This window comes from Neoarius graeffei, chromosome 10 (assembly GCF_027579695.1).
Source record: "Neoarius graeffei isolate fNeoGra1 chromosome 10, fNeoGra1.pri, whole genome shotgun sequence".
NCBI lineage: Eukaryota > Metazoa > Chordata > Actinopteri > Siluriformes > Ariidae > Neoarius > Neoarius graeffei.
In genome coordinates this window covers 11,271,771-11,290,064 of record NC_083578.1, presented here as the reverse complement: position 1 = coordinate 11,290,064, position 18,294 = coordinate 11,271,771, and the positions used below count along the sequence as shown (strand labels likewise).

The window sequence follows — 18,294 nt, the reverse complement described above, 5'->3', positions numbered from 1 at the left end:
CATTAGCGAACCAGCTACCTAGATATCCGTAGCCTAGGTAACAGGGACGGTTGCTTGGCAACAGGCAGACGTTCAGGCAGAAGTCAGCCATAGAGTCACTCAGCCTTCGTGCAAAAGTCTGAGGCACATGTAAAGAAATGCTGTAGAACAAAAAAGGCTTAAAAGATCATGGAATGAAATGTTTCGACATTAAAAATACTATAAACAGTAATCAGTAAACCATAATAAATGAAACAAAGTCGATATCTGGTGTGAGACCAAATATCCTTTGCTTTAAAAAAAATAGTAGAGTGGCGGATACAATTATCGACACTTTAACGATCATTGCAAAAGTAGAAAAGACTTTCACTACGGAAATTGTGCATGAAGAATTACTCAAACTTACACTGGGAAAAACAAAGAGTTGATTCCCGATTACTTAGTGTATCGGATCATGTGACACTGTTCCACAATTATCGACATCTTTGTCCACAGTTATCGACACCGTTCCACAATTATCGACACCCAGATGATTATTTATTGAAAAAAATGGTGGTGTAGTGGTTAGCGCTGTCGCCTCACAGCAAGAAGGTCCGGGTTTGAGCCTCGTGGCCGGCGAGGGCCTTTCTGTGCGGAGTTTGCATGTTCTCGCCGTGTCCGCGTGGGTTTCCTCCGGGTGCTCCGGTTTCCCCCACAGTCCAAAGACATGCAGGTTAGGTTAACTGGTGACTCTAAATTGACCGTAGGTGTGAATGTGAGTGTGAATGGTTGTCTGTGTGTATGTGTCAGCCCTGTGATGACCTGGCAACTTGTCCAGGGTGTACCCCGCCTTTCGCCCGTAGTCAGCTGGGATAGGCTCCAGCTTGCCTGCGACCCTGTAGAACAGGATAAAGCGGCTAGAGATAATAATCGGCATGTGGTATTAAGGCGGCACGGTGGTGTAGTGGTTAGCACTGTTGCCTCACAGCAGGAAGGTTCTGGGTTCGAGCCCAGCGGCTGATGGGGGCCTTTCTGTATGGAGTTTGTATGTTCTCCCCGTGTCTGCGTGGGTTTCCTCCGGGTGCTCCGTTTCCCCCCACAGTCCAAAGACATGCAGGTTAGGTTAACTGGTGGGTCTAAATTGACCGTAGGTGTGAATGTGAGTGTGAATGGTTGTGTGTCTCTATGCGTCAGCCCTGCGATGACCTGGCGACTTGGCCAGGGTGTACCCCGCCTCTCACCCACAGTCAGCTGGGATAGGCTCCAGTTTGCTGCGACCCTGCACAGGATAAGCAGTTACAGATAATGGATGGATGTGGTATTAAGTTAACAAAACATAACTTTTATTTTAAAAAATTTTACATAGACTTATATTTAGTACAAAATATCTTTATATAAATGGGGCGGCATGGTGGTGTAGTGGTTAGCACGGTCGCCTCACAGCAAGAAGGTTCCGGGTTCAAACCCAGCGGCCGGCGAGGGCCTTTCTGTGTGGAGTTTGCATGTTCTCCCCGTGTCTGCGTGGGTTTCCTCCGGGTGCTCCGGTTTCCCCCACAGTCCAAAGACATGCAGTTAGGTTGATGTGGGGCAGCCTTGGGCTGAGGTGCCCTTGAGCGAGGTACCGAACCCCTGACTGCTCCCTGGGCGCTCTGGTGTGGCTGCCCACTACTCTGAGTGTGTGCATGTGTTCACTGCTTCAGATGGATTAAATACAGAGGATGAATTTCACTGTGCTTGAAGTGTGCATGTGACAAATAAAGGTTCTTCTTCTAAATATATGGATGTCGGTGCTTACATAAATGAGGAAGTAATTCCGATGTTTGGAAACAAATGAACTGATAATGTTTAACCTGTAAGAAAATCTTTTTGTTCCACTTTCTACCCATTTTCTAAGTATTTTCGTAGATCACATTTTGTTAATCATTTGTTGTTGTTTGTATTAATTTCTAGTTTTGTAGTTTACCAGTAAATGTCAACAGGCAATTGACATTGTAACCACATGAAAACCCAGGTCAAAGGTCGCACATCATTCCTCCAACCAAAATATAAAATGTCTACTAATATTGTAATATGTAGTAGATATTTACAACAAACTGCAAAAAAAATTCTGAATGGAATAGAAAAATTTGAATATTTCACGTATGTAATTTTTTATATGCTCGGAATTTAATTCTGGTCTAATTCTATTTACTGCAATCAGATTCCAAATACTCGATAAACATTCCATTCTGTTATGAATCAGAAAAAATATTATTATAAATCACAGCACTTTTATTTTTTTTAAAGTACTTCATCTACTTCAACAATGTTACACAAAGATCGATCCATAACAGTCGTAAATGTCACTTAATTCCACAGTGTGTCGATAATGGTGGACACCTTTGAAAGTGATCACTATTATCGACACCTCACGCACGTGACTTCTGAAATGCGCGTTTTGATACAAAATGGCGACTGTCAAATGAAAGAGTAAGAAACAAAGTAGATTTTGACAAGGAGATCATGAAATATCAGTGAATTTGATCAGTAAAACATGTCCATGATCTTTCCACCATGCTTACCTGCTATGATAACGTCTGGGTTTTCCTCAAATTGCTGATCGTGCAAAAAAAAGTCATCTCAGGTAACGAGCTGTGTCATCAGACGACCAGATCAAAGGGCGAGGAGGGTCTTCCAGTTGATTAATTAACCAATAATAACTGTTGTGACTGAAACACACCTTTGTATTTTATTGGTAAATCTGAAAAGGCGTCGATAATTATGGACTGTCGATAACTGTAGTGGCCGCTCTAATCTCAGGTACAATGAGTGCAGTTTTATGCGGAAATGAGCTGTAGGTTTTACTGAGCATTTTACAGAACGAGCCACAGTTCTTCTGAACACTTTGTCACACTCGCTTCTTAATTTTGCACCAAAACCCAGGAGGCTTCATTATGTTTTCTTTTTTAATCTGAAAAGTGGGGGTGGCACGGTGGTGTAGTGGTTAGCGCTGTCGCCTCACAGCAAGAAGGTCCGGGTTCGAGCCCCGTGGCCGGCGAGGGCCTTTCTGTGTGGAGTTTGCATGTTCTCCCCGTGTCTGCGTGGGTTTCCTCCGGGTGCTCCGGTTTCCCCCACAGTCCAAAGACATGCAGGTTAGGTTAACTGGTGACTCTAAATTGACCGTGAGTGTGAATGGTTGTCTGTGTGTATGTGTCAGCCCTGTGATGACCTGGCGACTTGTCCAGGGTGTACCCCGCCTTTCGCCCGTAGTCAGCTGGGATAGGCTCCAGCTTGCCTGCGACCCTGTAGAACAGGATAAAGCGGCTAGAGATAATGAGATGAGATGAGATGAGAATCTGAAAAGTGGTCTCTTATGGAATATGGTGCTGCTCAGATCCAAACTTTTCTTCTTCTGTAACATTTAATTTTGTGCTGGAAAAAATACGAATGTTTGGAACTCTAAAATGTTTTTGTACTGACTCGATAATGTAGAAGTCATAAAATAGGGTGCCGAAGACTTTTGCACAGTACTCTGTGTGTGTGTGTGTGTGTGTGCATCCATACATCCATATATCGCTTCTTCGCCCATCCAGTGTGTTCTAGGTTGGGTCCCTTTCCTCAGATTTCTTGGCTAAGTAAGTGCAGGTTGTTAGCCACACCTCTGCTGCACTGCTTTTGGTCATGGACAATTTAGAGTAGCCAATTAGCCTAACTGCATATCTTTGGACTGTGGGGGAAACCGGAACACCTGGAGGAAACCCATGCAGACATGGGGAGAACATGCAAACTCCACACAGAAAGATGTCTGTGAAGGTTCTCAGTCATCCAGGTCATTGTAATCCGTAGATGCTAAAGAAGGCAACTGGACTTGCTTGAAATCCTTGAAGACGTTTCACCTCTCATCCGAAAGGCTTCTTCAGTTCTGTCTGAACACCGTTCTCTCCTGGCCTCCAGTGACCCTAACAACTTACAAGATGGCTGAGAGGGTCAACAACCCATGTGACCCCAAAGATTCTCCTTAGGGTTGCTTTTGGACTATGAGAGGATAAATATCTGGAATCAGACAGAACTGAAGAAGCCTTTTGGATCCTTTAGCACCAACGGTCCACACAGAAAGGCCCGTCGTCGGCCCTGAGTTTCGAGCCTGGAACCTTCTTGCTGTGAGGTGACATTGCACCACTGTGCCACGCTACATCCATCCATACATATAATGTGAAACAGCAGGTAAACGTCTGTTGCTTTCAAAGGCAAAAAATTGGGGAAAATTATTTTTTCACTGTACACATACATCCATATGCAGTTTATTAAAACAGTCTCTGACCTGGTGAGGATGCCCATACATCAAGGTAAAAAAAAAAAAAGAAGTGCTTTGTTTGTGGTTTGCAATAGACAACATGCAACCATGTAATCAAAATGTGCTACGTCATGAGCGTCCACCATGATGGTGGATATACAAAGCAAATAAATTGGCAGCCGCTGAAAGTGTGTCTGTAAACAATGCTGAATTTTCTCAGTATTACCACAATTTGAATGATTGAACGAAGATAGATGTGTGGTTTTGACCCATATTATTTAAAAAAGTCAGACTTATGAATATATGCTTCTACCGACCATCGAGTACAAATTCTCAATGGAATTTGACCGAAGCAAAACACATTTTTGTAAAGCAAATGAGTGCCATAGTACGTGGGCTTCGACATTAAAGAGTGTATTAAGGATGGTAACCATGTCGGCCTGTGCCATTTGCTGACTCTGGGATGAGTTTAACTCCCTTGTCATTGCAGGCTGCTTGTTTGCATGTCTATGTTTTCGGCTGGATCATATTAAATTTTCAAGCATGGAGCAGCACTCTCGCGGGGGCTTCATTCACGAATCCTGGGCCGAGGCGCGGTCCTACCGACCCGAGACTGTGTTCTTTCAAAGGGGGAGGCTTAGCGGGAGGTGCCTGTAAAATTTGGCTTCGCTGTGAGCTCAGTTGGCTGAGTTATTAATTTTTAAAGCCGGCTGGATCATGTTAAATCTTTAGGTGCCGAGCGGCGCTCTCGTGGGGCTTTCATTCGCAAACCCCAGAATACCTGAAATATAAAATAATTGATAGTGCCTATGAAAAAGGCTTTGGATGAAACGTCTTAACTATTTGACGAAATGGTCATTGGATGAAGTGTCCTGATCCCTCGTCTCCTCTCCGTACTAAGCCTCAGAGTTTCCTCGCCCTCTTTCCGAATTACGGACAGAATTCTAAAAAAATTGGAACGTGCCACGGTCACAAGTACTGTTGTGAACACAACCATATACAACACAAAGATATGGTATAGCTAAAAGAACGCTCAAAGCAATGGAAAAACAAAGAGAGTTGTGCATGCGTGACTGTTTTGTATGGACTGTCGCTTGACCCCACATTTGTATCTCCACCAACATGGCCGACATCCGGCTTTCTATTTTGCTTTGACGTCACTTACAAGTCAAGGATATCAGTATTGCAAAAACCAATATTACAAATAATTAAAAAACTATACTGCGAAGCCATACACTGTAAAAAAAAAAAGTGACCATCTCAACTTAAATTTTCTAGGCAACATGATGCAAGAGAATTTTGTGTTGAGATGGTCAACAACAAAAGGTAAGTTGGTTGAACTCAAATTTAAACACGAAAATCCTTCTTAAGTCAACAAGGATTTCTGAGTTGAAATTTGAGTTCAACCAACGTACTATTTGTTGTTGACCATCTCAACTCAAAATTCTCTTGCATCATGTTGCCTAGAAAATTCTAGTTTACTCAACCTGTCTCAATTGCTGTTGACCTAACAAGGATTTCTGAGTTTAAATTTGAGTTCAGCCAACTTACCTTTTGGTGTTGACCATCTCAACACAAAATTCTCTTGCATCATGTTGCCTAGAAAATTTAAGTTGAGATGGTCACTTTTTTTTTACAGTGATACAGCACGTGTATATATGCGTCATTGGTTCTACCAACAAGGATACCAACATGCAGCGTTGCAACAGGTTGCAGCTAGTTCTATCAACAAGGATATCTTTGATATTTGGATGTTAAAATTCTTGATAGCTCAACATGATATCACAATGAGAGAAAGTGTATTAGGCCGACCTGGTTTAGTTGGTTGTAAGTGAAAATTACATTTCTGAGTCAAATGATATGTAAAATCTATGTTCAATCAACACCCGCCCGTAAAATTTTTTACAGTGTAGTACAAGTGTTACAAAAGTAAATATCCACCAAATGATTGGACACAAGTGCAGGACAGCTGAAGGAAGAAAGAAGAGAGCTAAACAAAATAGTTATACTGTGGTGTAGTGCAATTTTGGCCACATTTATGCTTAAATCAGTCAACAATGCTTAAAAAATACAAACATATCACATTTATTTTAGTGTCCATGAATCTACTTAAAGTTATACGGCACTCGTTAAAAAAGCAAAAAGTATATATTTATAAGAAATTTGTGTAAAAAAACGAATACAAAACTCATTTTGAACTTCACACACAGGCAGGGGCGCAGATAGGATTTTTGAACTGGGGGGGACTGAGCTGTCAGCAAATGATTCCATTTTGTGTGTGTGTGTGTGTGTATATATATATATATATATATATATATATATATATATATATATATATATATATATTTTGTGTGTGTGTGTGTATATATATATATATATATATATATATATATATATATATATATATATATATACACACACACTACCATTCAAAAGTTTGGGGTCACTTTGAAATGTCCTTATTTTTGAAAGAAAAGCACTGTTCTTTTCAATGAAGATCACTTTAAACTAATCAGAAATCCACTCTATACATTGCTAATGTGCTAAATGACTATTCTAGCTGCAAATGTCTGGTTTTTGGTGCAATATCTCCATAGGTGTATAGAGGCCCATTTCCAGCAACTCTCACTCCAGTGTTCTAATGGTACAATGTGTTTGCTCATTGCCTCAGAAGGCTAATGGATGATTAGAAAACCCTTGTACAATCATGTTAGCACAGCTGAAAACAGTTGAGCTCTTTAGAGAAGCTACAAAACTGATCTTCCTTTGAGCAGATTGAGTTTCTGGAGCATCACATTTGTGGGGTCGATTAAATGCTCAAAATGGCCAGAAAAATGTCTCGACTATATTTTCTATTCATTTTACAACTTATGGTGGTAAATAAAAGTGTGACCTTTCATGGAAAACACAAAATTGTCTGGGTGACCCCAAACTTTTGAACGGTAGTGTGTATACATGTTATTTCACCTCCCTCACTGCCATCACCAGGAACTACCTGCAGGCCAGGACAATGATAACATTTTAACATAGCCTATGGAAATCCAAAGTTTACACATTATCATCACGCACAGAAATTGCAAAACTGCAAAACTAGTTTTAAAACCGCTAAGTTCCAACTGTTAAACATAGCGAGAGGCTGGGCTACGTGTGTGTGTGTAAAGTGTAAACCAGTGCATCCTGACTTTCTAACTATGCCTGTGTGTTGCGTGAGCGGCAGTCAGTCAACAACTCTTCGCAAAGTTTCCTTATGAAACAATATGCTCGCTGAAATTATGGCAGGGAACACCAGATTAAACATTAAAACTGCCTTCTGAGCACTGTATCTACAGGCTGCCACCGAAAGAAGGAGGCTACCAGAAAGGCTTCTCTACTCCGTACGATTTTACTTTCACTATGACATTACTTTGAACAGACTATCAAAAAATTGCAAGGTGATATGATAAAGTAAGGCACAGTTTACTTACAGTCTTTTTTTTTTTTAAATGATGCAATCGTTTTCTGCCTTTTGGCACCCTTCATCATGCCGTGTTGGGGTCCTGAACTAGGAGGCGCTGTCCCCGATATGCCTGTCAAACTTGTGGGTAACCATAGCAACCAAGCTCGAGCTCGCAACCTGTGCAGTCTGCGCAGTTGCAACTATGTATGTACTGCTGTGCACCTCAATAAACCGAATGGTAATTAGTCTTTTGATTTTTCCGTGAGGTTTGCCTTATGCAAAGAAAGACAGCATAGACGTTTTTTCCTCCCTATAAGTGGGGGGGACCGAACGAGGTGAATTTAAATCTGGGTTTATTACGAATCCCCCCCGTCCCCCCCCCATCTGCGCCCGTGCACACAGGTTATAGATTGCTGTGTCCCATACGTTGTTGTCTGACTTTCTGTCTCACAAGTCTCCAATCTCCTCTTCAGTACCTGAAAATGTAAAAATGTAGAAACACACAAGTTGTAAGACTTAAGAGTTGTAAAACTGACAAAGGTGTCAAACCAAAATCTAAAACTTTCAGTAGGTTAAACATATTTATATGATTGATCCTGTTACTGATTGGAATTTAGTCTTGTATATTACGACATTGTTTTTAAAATGCTGTAGATTTTACAGAAACCTGGGTTGCCAAATAAAGTACTAGAGCGGCGGATACAATTACTGATCAAATTGCTGATCGTGCTAAAAAAAAATTCCATCTCAGTTAACGAGCTGTGTTATCAGATGGCAAGATCAAAGGGCAAGGGGGGGGGTCTTCCAGCTGATTAATTAACTAATAATAACCGTTGTAACTGAAATTCACCTTTATAAAATTGTTTATCGGTAAATCTGAAAAGGTGTCGATAATTATGGACTGCTGATAATTGTGGCCGGCGGTCTATAAAGTTTTGAGTAAAGAACTGTAACACACATTAACAATAAAGCAGAGTAATATATTACATCTTATAAAATCAGACATAATCCAGTAGATTTTCCTCATATAACTGAGCTGAAGGTTATGGGTTTGTACAAGGACCAAAACATGTCAGTTTGTTGGTGCTGGGATTTAAACACATGACCTTCTGATTAACTCAATGCCTTAAACTTTCGTACAACTTGCTTGCATTGATTTAATCATGTCTGCCACTGAATTAACTCCATTAAACAACTGCATTGAATCAATGTAACCTAGTTGTACGAGTTGCGTTGGTTCAGTCGTTAAGGTTGTTGATCTTTCATGGTTTGTCGGCAAATACGAATGCAACACTCACTCGAGGCAGCAGAGTAGTCCGTCTGAGAGGACACTTGAGAAACTAGAAGATTTAATGTAGGCAAAAGTCATTAAACTGTTCCATTTTATAGCTTCAGAAGGCACTTTGTAGTAATTCTGTGAAATAACCGTATTCACGATGGCAGCGTTTTTACCTCCATGCCTTCTCTTCCATATAACGAAGGCAGCTGTTGGTGCGATCACACACACAAATAGTACACAGATGATGATGACAGTAACATTTGGACTTGGTCTGTCATTTGTGAGCAGCATTTCTGTAAGAAAATAAGAACTTTTTAGTGGTTGTCAAAGTGGGGTCCAAGGTCTTTATGAATATTGTTACACTGGTAGAAATCTCAATTTCACACAATCAAAGTGATTATACAACCCCATTTCCAAAAAAGTTGGGACAAAGTACAAATTGTAAATAAAAATGGAATGCAATGATGTGGAAGTTTCAAAATTCCATATTTTATTCAGAATAGAACATAGATGACATATCAAATGTTTAAACTGAGAAAATGTATCATTTAAAGAGAAAAATTAGGTGATTTTAAATTTCATGACAACAACACATCTCAAAAAAGTTGGGACAAGGCCATGTTTACCACTGTGAGACATCCCCTTTTCTCTTTACAGCAGTCTGTAAACGTCTGGGGACTGAGGAGACAAGTTGCTCAAGTTTAGGGATAGGAATGTTAACCCATTCTTGTCTAATGTAGGATTCTAGTTGTTCAACTGTCTTAGTTTTTTTTTTTGTCTTATCTTCCGTTTTATGATGCGTCAAATGTTTTCTATGGGTGAAAGATCTGGACTGCAGGCTGGCCAGTTCAGTACCCGGACCCTTCTTCTACGCAGCCATGATGCTGTAATTGATGCAGTATGTGGTTTGGCATTGTCATGTTGGAAAATGCAAGGTCTTCCCTGAAAGAGACGTCGTCTGGATGGGAGCATATGTTGCTCTAGAACCTGGATATACCTTTCAGCATTGATGGTGTCTTTCCAGATATGTAAGCTGCCCATGCCACACGCACTAATGCAACCCCATACCATCAGAGATGCAGGCTTCTGAACTGAGCACCGATGACAACTTGGGTCGTCCTTCTCCTCTTTAGTCCGAATGACACGGCGTCCCTGATTTCCATAAAGAACTTCAAATTTTGATTCGTCTGACCACAGAACAGTTTTCCACTTTGCCACAGTCCATTTTAAATGAGCCTTGGCCCAGAGAAGACGTCTGCGCTTCTGGATCATGTTTAGGATACGGCTTCTTCTTTGAACTATAGAGTTTTAGCTGGCAATGGCAGCTGGCACGGTGAATTGTGTTCACAGATAATGTTCTCTGGAAATATTCCTGAGCCCATTTTGTGATTTCCAATACAGAAGCATGCCTGTATGTGATGCAGTGCCGTCTAAGGGCCCGAAGATCACGGGCACCCAGTATGGTTTTCCGGCTTTGACCCTTACGCACAGAGATTCTTCCAGATTCTCTGAATCTTTTGATGATATTATGCACTGTAGATGATGATATGTTCAAACTCTTTGCAATTTTACACTGTCGAACTCCTTTCTGATATTGCTCCACTATTTGTCGGCGCAGAATTAGGGGGATTGGTGATCCTCTTCCCATCTTTACTTCTGAGAGCCGCTGCCACTCCAAGATGCTCTTTTTATACCCAGTCATGTTAATGACCTATTGCCAATTGACCTAATGAGTTGCAATTTGGTCCTCTCCAGCTGTTCCTTTTTTGTACCTTTAACTTTTCCAGCCTCTTATTGCCCCTGTCCCAACTTTTTTGAGATGTGTTGCTGTCATGAAATTTCAAATGAGCCAATATTTGGCATGAAATTTCAAAATGTCTCACTTTCGACATTTGATATGTTGTCTATGTTCTATTGTGAATACAATCTCAGTTTTTGAGATTTGTAAATTATTGCATCCCGTTTTTATTTACAATTTGTACTTTGTCCCAACTTTTTTGGAATCAGGGTTGTATTTTGGGAGTCCAAGCACCAAAGTCAACTCAAACCTAATATGTTTTATCAGGGGAAATTTCAGTAATAGAACCTTCTATCGTTTAAACATGAACACTCTTCAGGAAATAAGTCTACACTGTGGAGCCCTTGGAATTTATTTTACTGTTTAAGGGGTGCCTGGAAACAAAAAGTTTGAGAACCATTGTTTTACACCACAGACTGATGTAATTATTGGGGACCTGACAGTCACTGGACAGCGCTGTGTTGCCGTACCCCAGTACACATCCATCTTGTTGTCCTGGCTGAGGTGTGTAGCTGTGCAGGTGTAGTTGTGTTTCTGTTCAAGCTCTTCCTTGCTGATCTCCACAGTCTTCCTCATTTGATAGGTTCCATCTCCATTGGGCAAAAGATCTCCCATGGTGATGAGGTGCTCGGGCATGCCCTGGCCGTCCTTCAGCAGTGTCATGTTAATGTGTCGTGGGTAGAAGCCAGTGGCCAGGCAGGTCAGACGAGCCACTCCAGAGCGTGAGTCGAGTTGCTTCATGAGTCTCACTCTGAGCTTCACTGGTAGTTAAGAGAAGAAGAAATCCTGATAATAACATGCAATCCTGTCCTGATCTACCAAATGCTAGTATTAATATAATAAACTATTCCAAAGCTTTTCCATGAACTATGTTAAGTTGGATGGAGAAAAAAAGCATAAATTAAATAAACAAAGAATTGCTGAGAGTGAACTTACCTTTCCTCAGTACATGGTTCCTCAAATCTTTAAGTAACAATTGTAAAACTGAACTGCATAAAGGTTGAAGAAAATGGAGGTAAAATGCCTTGTGATATTCATACTTCGACGTGTTAAAGCCTATTGGCCATTTTACATCAGCATGTAGGGAATGTTGGTGTATATTATAGTCCATCATAAATCCACTCAAGCCATCGAAAGCATCAGTCATCTTCATTTGTCCTTGCACATTACTGCTCAGCAATTCACAACATTCCAGCCTTTGTTCCACATGGACACCTAAGAAAAACTTACAGGTTTCATGATTATGCTAAAACTGAGGAACTCAGTTTACAACCCCAATTCCAAAAAAGTTGAGACGCTGTGTTAACTGTAAATAAAAACAGAATGCGATAATTTGCAAATCATGGAAACTCTATATTTCATTGAAAATAGTACAAAGACAACAGATCAGATGTTGAAACTGAGAAATTTTTTTTTGTTTTTTGAAAAATATATTCTCATTTTGAATTTGATATCAGCAACACGTTTCAGAAAAGTTGGGACAGGGGCGTGTTTATGACTGTGTTGCATCACCACTACTTTTAACAACACTCTGTAAATGTTTGGGAACTGAGGAGACCAATTATACTGTAGTTTTGAAACAGAAATGTTGTCCCATTCTTGCCTGATGTACAATTTCAGATGCTCAACAGTTCGGGGTCTCCTTTGTCATATTTTGCGCTTCATAATGCACCAAATGTTTTAAATGGGAGACAGGTCTGGACTGCAGGCAGGCCAGTTTAGCACCCAGACTCTTTTACTATGTAGCCATGCAGTTTTAATATGTGCAGAAAGCGGTTTGGCATTGTCTTGCTGAAAGAAGGAAGGCCTTCCCTGAAAAAGATTTTGTCTGGATGGCAGCATATTGCTCTGAAACGTGTATATGTCATTCAGCATTAATGATGCCTTCCCAGATATACAAGTTACCCATGTCATGTGCACTAATGCCCCCTCATACCATCACAGATGCTGGCTTTTGAACTTTTGAACTGTGCACTGATAAGTTCAAAATGGTCCCTCTCCTCTTCAGTCTAGAGGACGTGGTGTCCATGATTTCTAAAAAGAATTTCTACTTTTGATTCATCAGACCTCGGGACAGTTTTCCATTTCGCCTCAGTCCATCGTAAAAGAGCTCGGGCCCAGAGAAGGCGGCGGTGTTTCTGGATATTGTTTATATCTGGTTTTAATTTGCATTTGTGGATGCAGTAATGAACTGTTTTCACAGACGATGGGTTTCTGAAGTGTTCCTGAGCCCATACAGTGATTTCCACTACAGACACGTGTCTGCTTTTAATGCAGTGTCTCCTGAGGGCCTGAAGATCACAGGCATCCAGTGTCAGTTTTCAGCCTTGTCCCTTGCATACAGAGATTTCTCCAGATTCTCTGAATCTTTTAATGATATTATGTACAATAGATGATGTGATCCCCAAATTCTTTGCAGTTTTACATTGAGGAACGTTATTCTTAAATTGTTGCACTGTTTGCCCATGCAGTCTTTCACAGAGCGGTGAACCCCTCCCCATCTTTACTTCTGAGAGACTCCGCCTCTCTGGAATGCTCTTTTTATACCCAATCATGTTACTGACCTGTTGCCAATTAACCAAATTATTATTATTATTATTATTATTATTATTATTTTACCATTACACAACTTGTTCAGTCTTTTGTTGCCCCTGTCCCAACTTTTCTGAAACTTGTTGCTGACATCAAATCCAAAATGAGCATATATTTGACAAAAAACAATAGCATTTCTCATTTTCAACATTTGATATGTTGTCTTTGTACTATTTTTAATAAAATATAGGGTTTCCATGATTTGCAAATCTTCACATTCTGTTTTTATTTATGTTTTGCACAGTGTCCCAACTTTTTTGAAATTGGGATTGTATATCAGTATAGAGATGCACAAAATGGATCATATGAATTGACTCTGGATATCACCTACCATTAGAGCAGTTAAAGTGCTGCTTAAGAAGGTGTGCTCGTGCCTGCATTTCTTTGTGTAGTGCTCCAAATATCAAGTTACAAAAATCTTGCTCTTCATCATTTATCTTTCTGTCCACTCTCATAACTGTCTTTTGTGCATCTGAATCGTAGTATGACACTATTATATCATCCAGCATGATCAGGACGGTGAACTCAGGGAAAGGCGTCTCTCCAATGATGAAATTCGCCACTGAGCACAGTGAGTGGGAACCTGTGAGAACCAGAGATCAGGGCTAGGTTCCAATATTGTTTCTGACATGAACTTATTGACTTCTTTTTATTCCCTTATTTGCCTGTCACAGTGTTCAGCTAAATTGATCCAGAATGCATACCGAAGTTCCAATAGACTCCTTGCACTGATGTCACAATCATATTAGCAATCGTTGCTACCCTTGGCCTGGGGGACAAGCAAACTTTGTTTGCATACTGAAGACAAGCAATATTGAAGATGTTGGACATCCGTAATTCGAAGAAGATTACAGCTAAAAAAAAAAGCTTTACTACCAGATTATTTGGATAATCAAAGTCAGAAAGAAGCAAAGGATAAATATACACGGAAATTAGAGTTTATTCGTAGTTTTGATCGGTACAAAATTCCTCGAAACGATTGGCGTGACAATGTGGATTTATGACCTAGCGCTACCTACATAGATGTTGGAATGTACCTTCTCACTGCTTTTTCTCCTTTTTACTTAAAAAACAAGATCAACTCTGAGTGACTGCTCACTTACGTATCCCCCCACTCTCACTTATATCAGAATGCAAGCAATTGAAGGAACAGGACACTTATTATGAATGTTGACTTCAACAAATAATGAACCCTGAAACAAATAGGTAAAGAGCAGTGTCTCTCATCAGGGATTTCAAATAGCATCCTGGTAAACTGTCTTTTTTTTTTAAATAGCATTTTGCTTCGGTGGCACGGTGTAGTGGTTAGCGCTGTCGCCTCACAGCAAGAAGGTCCGGGTTTGAGCCCCGTGGCCGGCGAGGGCCTTTCTGTGTGGAGTTTGCATGTTGTCCGCGTGGGTTTGCTCTAGTTTCCCCCACAATCCAAAGACATGCAGGTTAGGTTAACTGGTGACTCTAAATTGACCATAGGTGTGAATGGTTGTCTATGTGTCAGCCCTGTGATGACCTGGCGACTTGTCCAGGGTGTACCCCGCCTTTTGCCCGTAGTCAGCTGGGATAGGCTCCAGCTTGCGTGCGACCCTGTAGAACAGGATAAAGCGGCTAGAGATAATGAGATGAGATGAGCATTTTGCTTCTTGAAATAGTGTCACAATCCACGCTATATGTTTCGTAAATACATTCAGTCAGTAAACAGGAAGTCGATGTGTGACGGACCTGAAAACGGTATACACAGTATAGAACCCCAAGCTGAAGCTCAGTACCAAATATCAAGCAGTTGTGATTTGTAGTTGCTGAGAAAAGTGTTACAAAAATTTTGTAAAACCACCGTATATGTTTTGTAAATACATCCAGTTGGTAAATAGGAAGTTGATATGCGACAGGCCTGAAAACGGTATACACGGTATCGAACCCCAAGCTGAAGCTCGGTACCAAATATCGAGCAGTTGTGATTTGTAGTTGCTGAGAAAAGTGTTACAAAATTTTTGTAAAACCATGGTATATGTTTTGTAAATACATCCAGTTGGTAAACAGGAAGTTGGTATGCAACAGACCTAAAAACGGTATATACAGTATAGAACCCCAAGCTGAAGTTTGGTACCAAGTACCAAGTGGCTATGATTTGTGGTTGCTGAGAAAAAGGGTGTTTTGGACGGATAGACATACAGACGGACGGACAGACAGAGGTAAACCAGTATTCCCCCTTTCTGAAGGTACAGTGGTGCTTGAAAGTTTGTGAACCCTTTAGAATTTTCTCTATTTCTGCATAAATATAAACTAAAACATCATCAGATTTTCACACAAGTCCTAAAAGTAGATAAAGAGAACCCAGTTAAACAAATGAAACAAAAATATTATACTTGGTCATTTATTTATTGAGGAAAATGATCTAATATTACATATCTGTGAGTGGCAAAAGTATGTGAACGTTTGCTTTCAGTATCTGGTGTGACCTCCTTGTGCAGCAATAACTTCAACTAAACGTTTCTGGTAACTGTTGATCAGTCCTGCACACCAGCTTGGAGGAATTTTAACCCATTCCTCCGTACAGAACAGCTTCAGCTCCGGGATGTTGGTGGGTTTCCTCACATGAACTGCTCGCTTCAGGTCCTTCCACAACATTTCGATTGGATTAAAATCAGGACTTTGACTTGGGCATTCCAAAACATTAACTTTATTCTTCTTTAACCATTCTTTGGTAGAATGACTTGTGTGCTGAGGGTCATTATCTTGCTGCATGACCCACCTTCTCTTGAGATTCAGTTCATGGACAGATGTCCTGACATTTTTCTTTAGAATTCGCTGGTATAATTCAGAGTTCATTGTTCCATCAATGATGGCAAGCCGTCCTGGCCCAGATGCTGCAAAACAGGTCCAGACCATGATACTACCACCACCATGTTTCACAGAGGGGATAAGGTTCTTATGCTGGAATGCAGTGTTTTCCTTTCTCCAAACATAACTCTGCTCATTTAAACCAAAAAGTTCTATTTTGGTCTCATCTGTCCACAAAACATTTTTCCAATAGCCTTCTGGCTTGTCCACGTGATCTTTACTGCAGACGAGCAGCAATGTTCTTTTTGGAGAGCAGTGGATTTCTCCTTGCAACCCTGTTATGCACACCATTGTTGTTCAGTGTTCTCCTGATGGTGGACTCATGAATTTTAACATTAGCGAATGTGAGAGAGGCCTTCAGTTGCTTAGAAGTTACCCTGGGGTCCTTTGTGACCTTGCCGACTATTACACGCCTTGCTCTTGGAGTGATCTTTGTTGGTCGACCACTCCTGGGAAGGGTAACAATGGTCTGGAATTTCCTCCATTTGTACACAATCTGTCTGACTGTGGATTGGTGGAGTCCAAATTCTTTAGAGATGGTTTTGTAACCTTTTCCAGCCTGATGAGCATCAACAACGCTTTTTCTGCGATCCTCAGAAATCTCCTTTGTTCGTGCCATGATACACTTCCACAAACGTGTGTTGTGAAGATCAGACTTTGATAGATCCCTGTTCTTTAAATAAAACAGGGTGCCCACTCACACCTGATTGTCGTCCCATTGATTGAAAGCACCTGACTCTAATTTCACCTTCAAATTAACTGCTAATCCTAGAGGTTCACATACTTTTGCCACTCACAGATATGTAATATTGGATCATTTTCCTCAGTAAATAAATGACCAAGTATAATATTTTTGTCTCATTTGTTTAACTGGGTTCTCTTTATCTACTTTTAGGACTTGTGTGAAAATCTGATGATGTTTTAGGTAATATTTTTGCAGAACTATAGAAAATGCTAAAGGGTTCACAAACTTTCAAGCACCACTGTATCTTGACCATGCATTGGCCTCTAAACTGCAAAAATATTCGGAGACGCTTTCACTAGCCCTTTGCATTCCGGCGGTCAAATCGGTTTGCCAGAAGTAAACTTGCAAGCAAAAGTCACGTGACTGAATACAACCTATATTCTATTCCAGGTTAACCACTCGCAAAGAATGATAGAAAAAACCTTTAACGCCGTGGATTGTCAGTGAAAAAAATGGTGAGGTCATGTTCGCACACTGCGACTGGAGACAGCTGTTCTCACAGAGCATCGGTATTATGGGCTCGAAGCTGGAGTAAACAAAGGGATTCATTGACAGTTCCAGATAAAAAGGCGTTCTGGGTTCTTCCTACTGCTGTGAAGAAAAAAAAAGCCTCCTACTCCCAGATCAGAGATATTTCCTTTCTAAGCCACAATCAGAAGATCAAGACAAAGTTCCAGGGAGAACTTTGAAGAATACCTTTTCTCTTTTTTCTCTATTTGAACAATTGGAACAACCAAGAACAGCCCAAAAATGAACCATATTTAAGACAGATTAAACCTTGCTTACAGGAAAAAGGTGTCTGATTGTCCCCCAGGAGAAATTATCACGTGATAGAAACATTGATTAGTTTTCTATAACAGTATGCCTGAACGTGTTTTAAACACAGTATTAGATTAAAAGAAAAAATTTCATTTGAAAAAGAACATACCTGTGTTGGCTGATGATAACAGTGTGAGGAGGTTTAGTAAAATGCGAAGTCTCGTCATATTGCCTGTGTGCTCATAACACTGTGAAAAAAGTAATGAAAAAAAAACAAAACTAGTGTTGTTTCCTCCTTGATGGTGCTGGGTTTTCCCCACCTCACACATGAATGAGGAAGCTGCGTCAGTGCAACATTTCAGAACAAGCAAAACTCCCCAAGTTTAATCCCTAGTAATGCCATAACATATAGCACCTATCAGGAAGACAAATAGATACGCTAAATCTTTCTTCCCATCTGCCATTCGGCTCTTAAACCTGGATAGCAGTAGTCATATTTTGTAACTTTTGTATTCATGTATGTGCAATACATCCCTGTATGCCCACTTATTTCTCATCTCATCTCATCATCTCTAGCCGCTTTATCCTTCTACAGGGTCGCAGGCAAGCTGGAGCCTAT

The 18,294-nt window shown here is 40.6% G+C and overlaps 1 protein-coding gene across 6 annotated transcripts; it reads right to left on the bottom strand.

Moving 5' to 3' along the window:
• Positions 1-6,704: 6,704 nt before the first annotated feature.
• Positions 6,705-17,916, bottom strand: LOC132892840 (hereditary hemochromatosis protein homolog). 6 transcript variants are annotated; one of them, XM_060931282.1, is made up of 7 exons: positions 17,845-17,916; positions 13,668-13,919; positions 11,681-11,959; positions 11,215-11,505; positions 9,120-9,239; positions 8,966-9,007; positions 6,705-8,143 (listed from the first exon to the last, which is right to left on the bottom strand). In XM_060931282.1, the coding sequence occupies exons 1-7, from the start codon at positions 17,900-17,902 to the stop codon at positions 8,115-8,117; spliced, it is 1,071 nt and encodes a 356-aa protein (XP_060787265.1). In that variant the 5' UTR covers positions 17,903-17,916; the 3' UTR covers positions 6,705-8,114. The 6 variants fall into 6 exon arrangements, with proteins under 6 accessions (XP_060787265.1, XP_060787261.1, XP_060787267.1 ...); XM_060931278.1 differs by having other exon boundaries at positions 8,966-9,239; XM_060931280.1 differs by lacking the exon at positions 6,705-8,143 and having other exon boundaries at positions 8,151-9,007.
• Between the last annotated feature and the right edge of the window lie 378 nt (positions 17,917-18,294).

What these genes read in the sequence shown, in the direction of transcription:
- LOC132892840 (XM_060931278.1), bottom strand. Translation starts at nt 17,902, where the DNA reads ATGACGAGACTTCGCATTTTACTAAACCTCCTCACACTGTTATCATCA. An exon ending in GCACTTTAACTGCTCTAATG is followed by an intron (nt 11,960 to 13,667) that starts GTAGGTGATATC and finishes AGTTTTTCTTAG; the next exon opens with GTGTCCATGTGGAACAAAGG. An exon ending in CAAGATGGATGTGTACTGGG is followed by an intron (nt 9,240 to 11,214) that starts GTACGGCAACAC and finishes ATTTTCTTACAG; the next exon opens with AAATGCTGCTCACAAATGAC.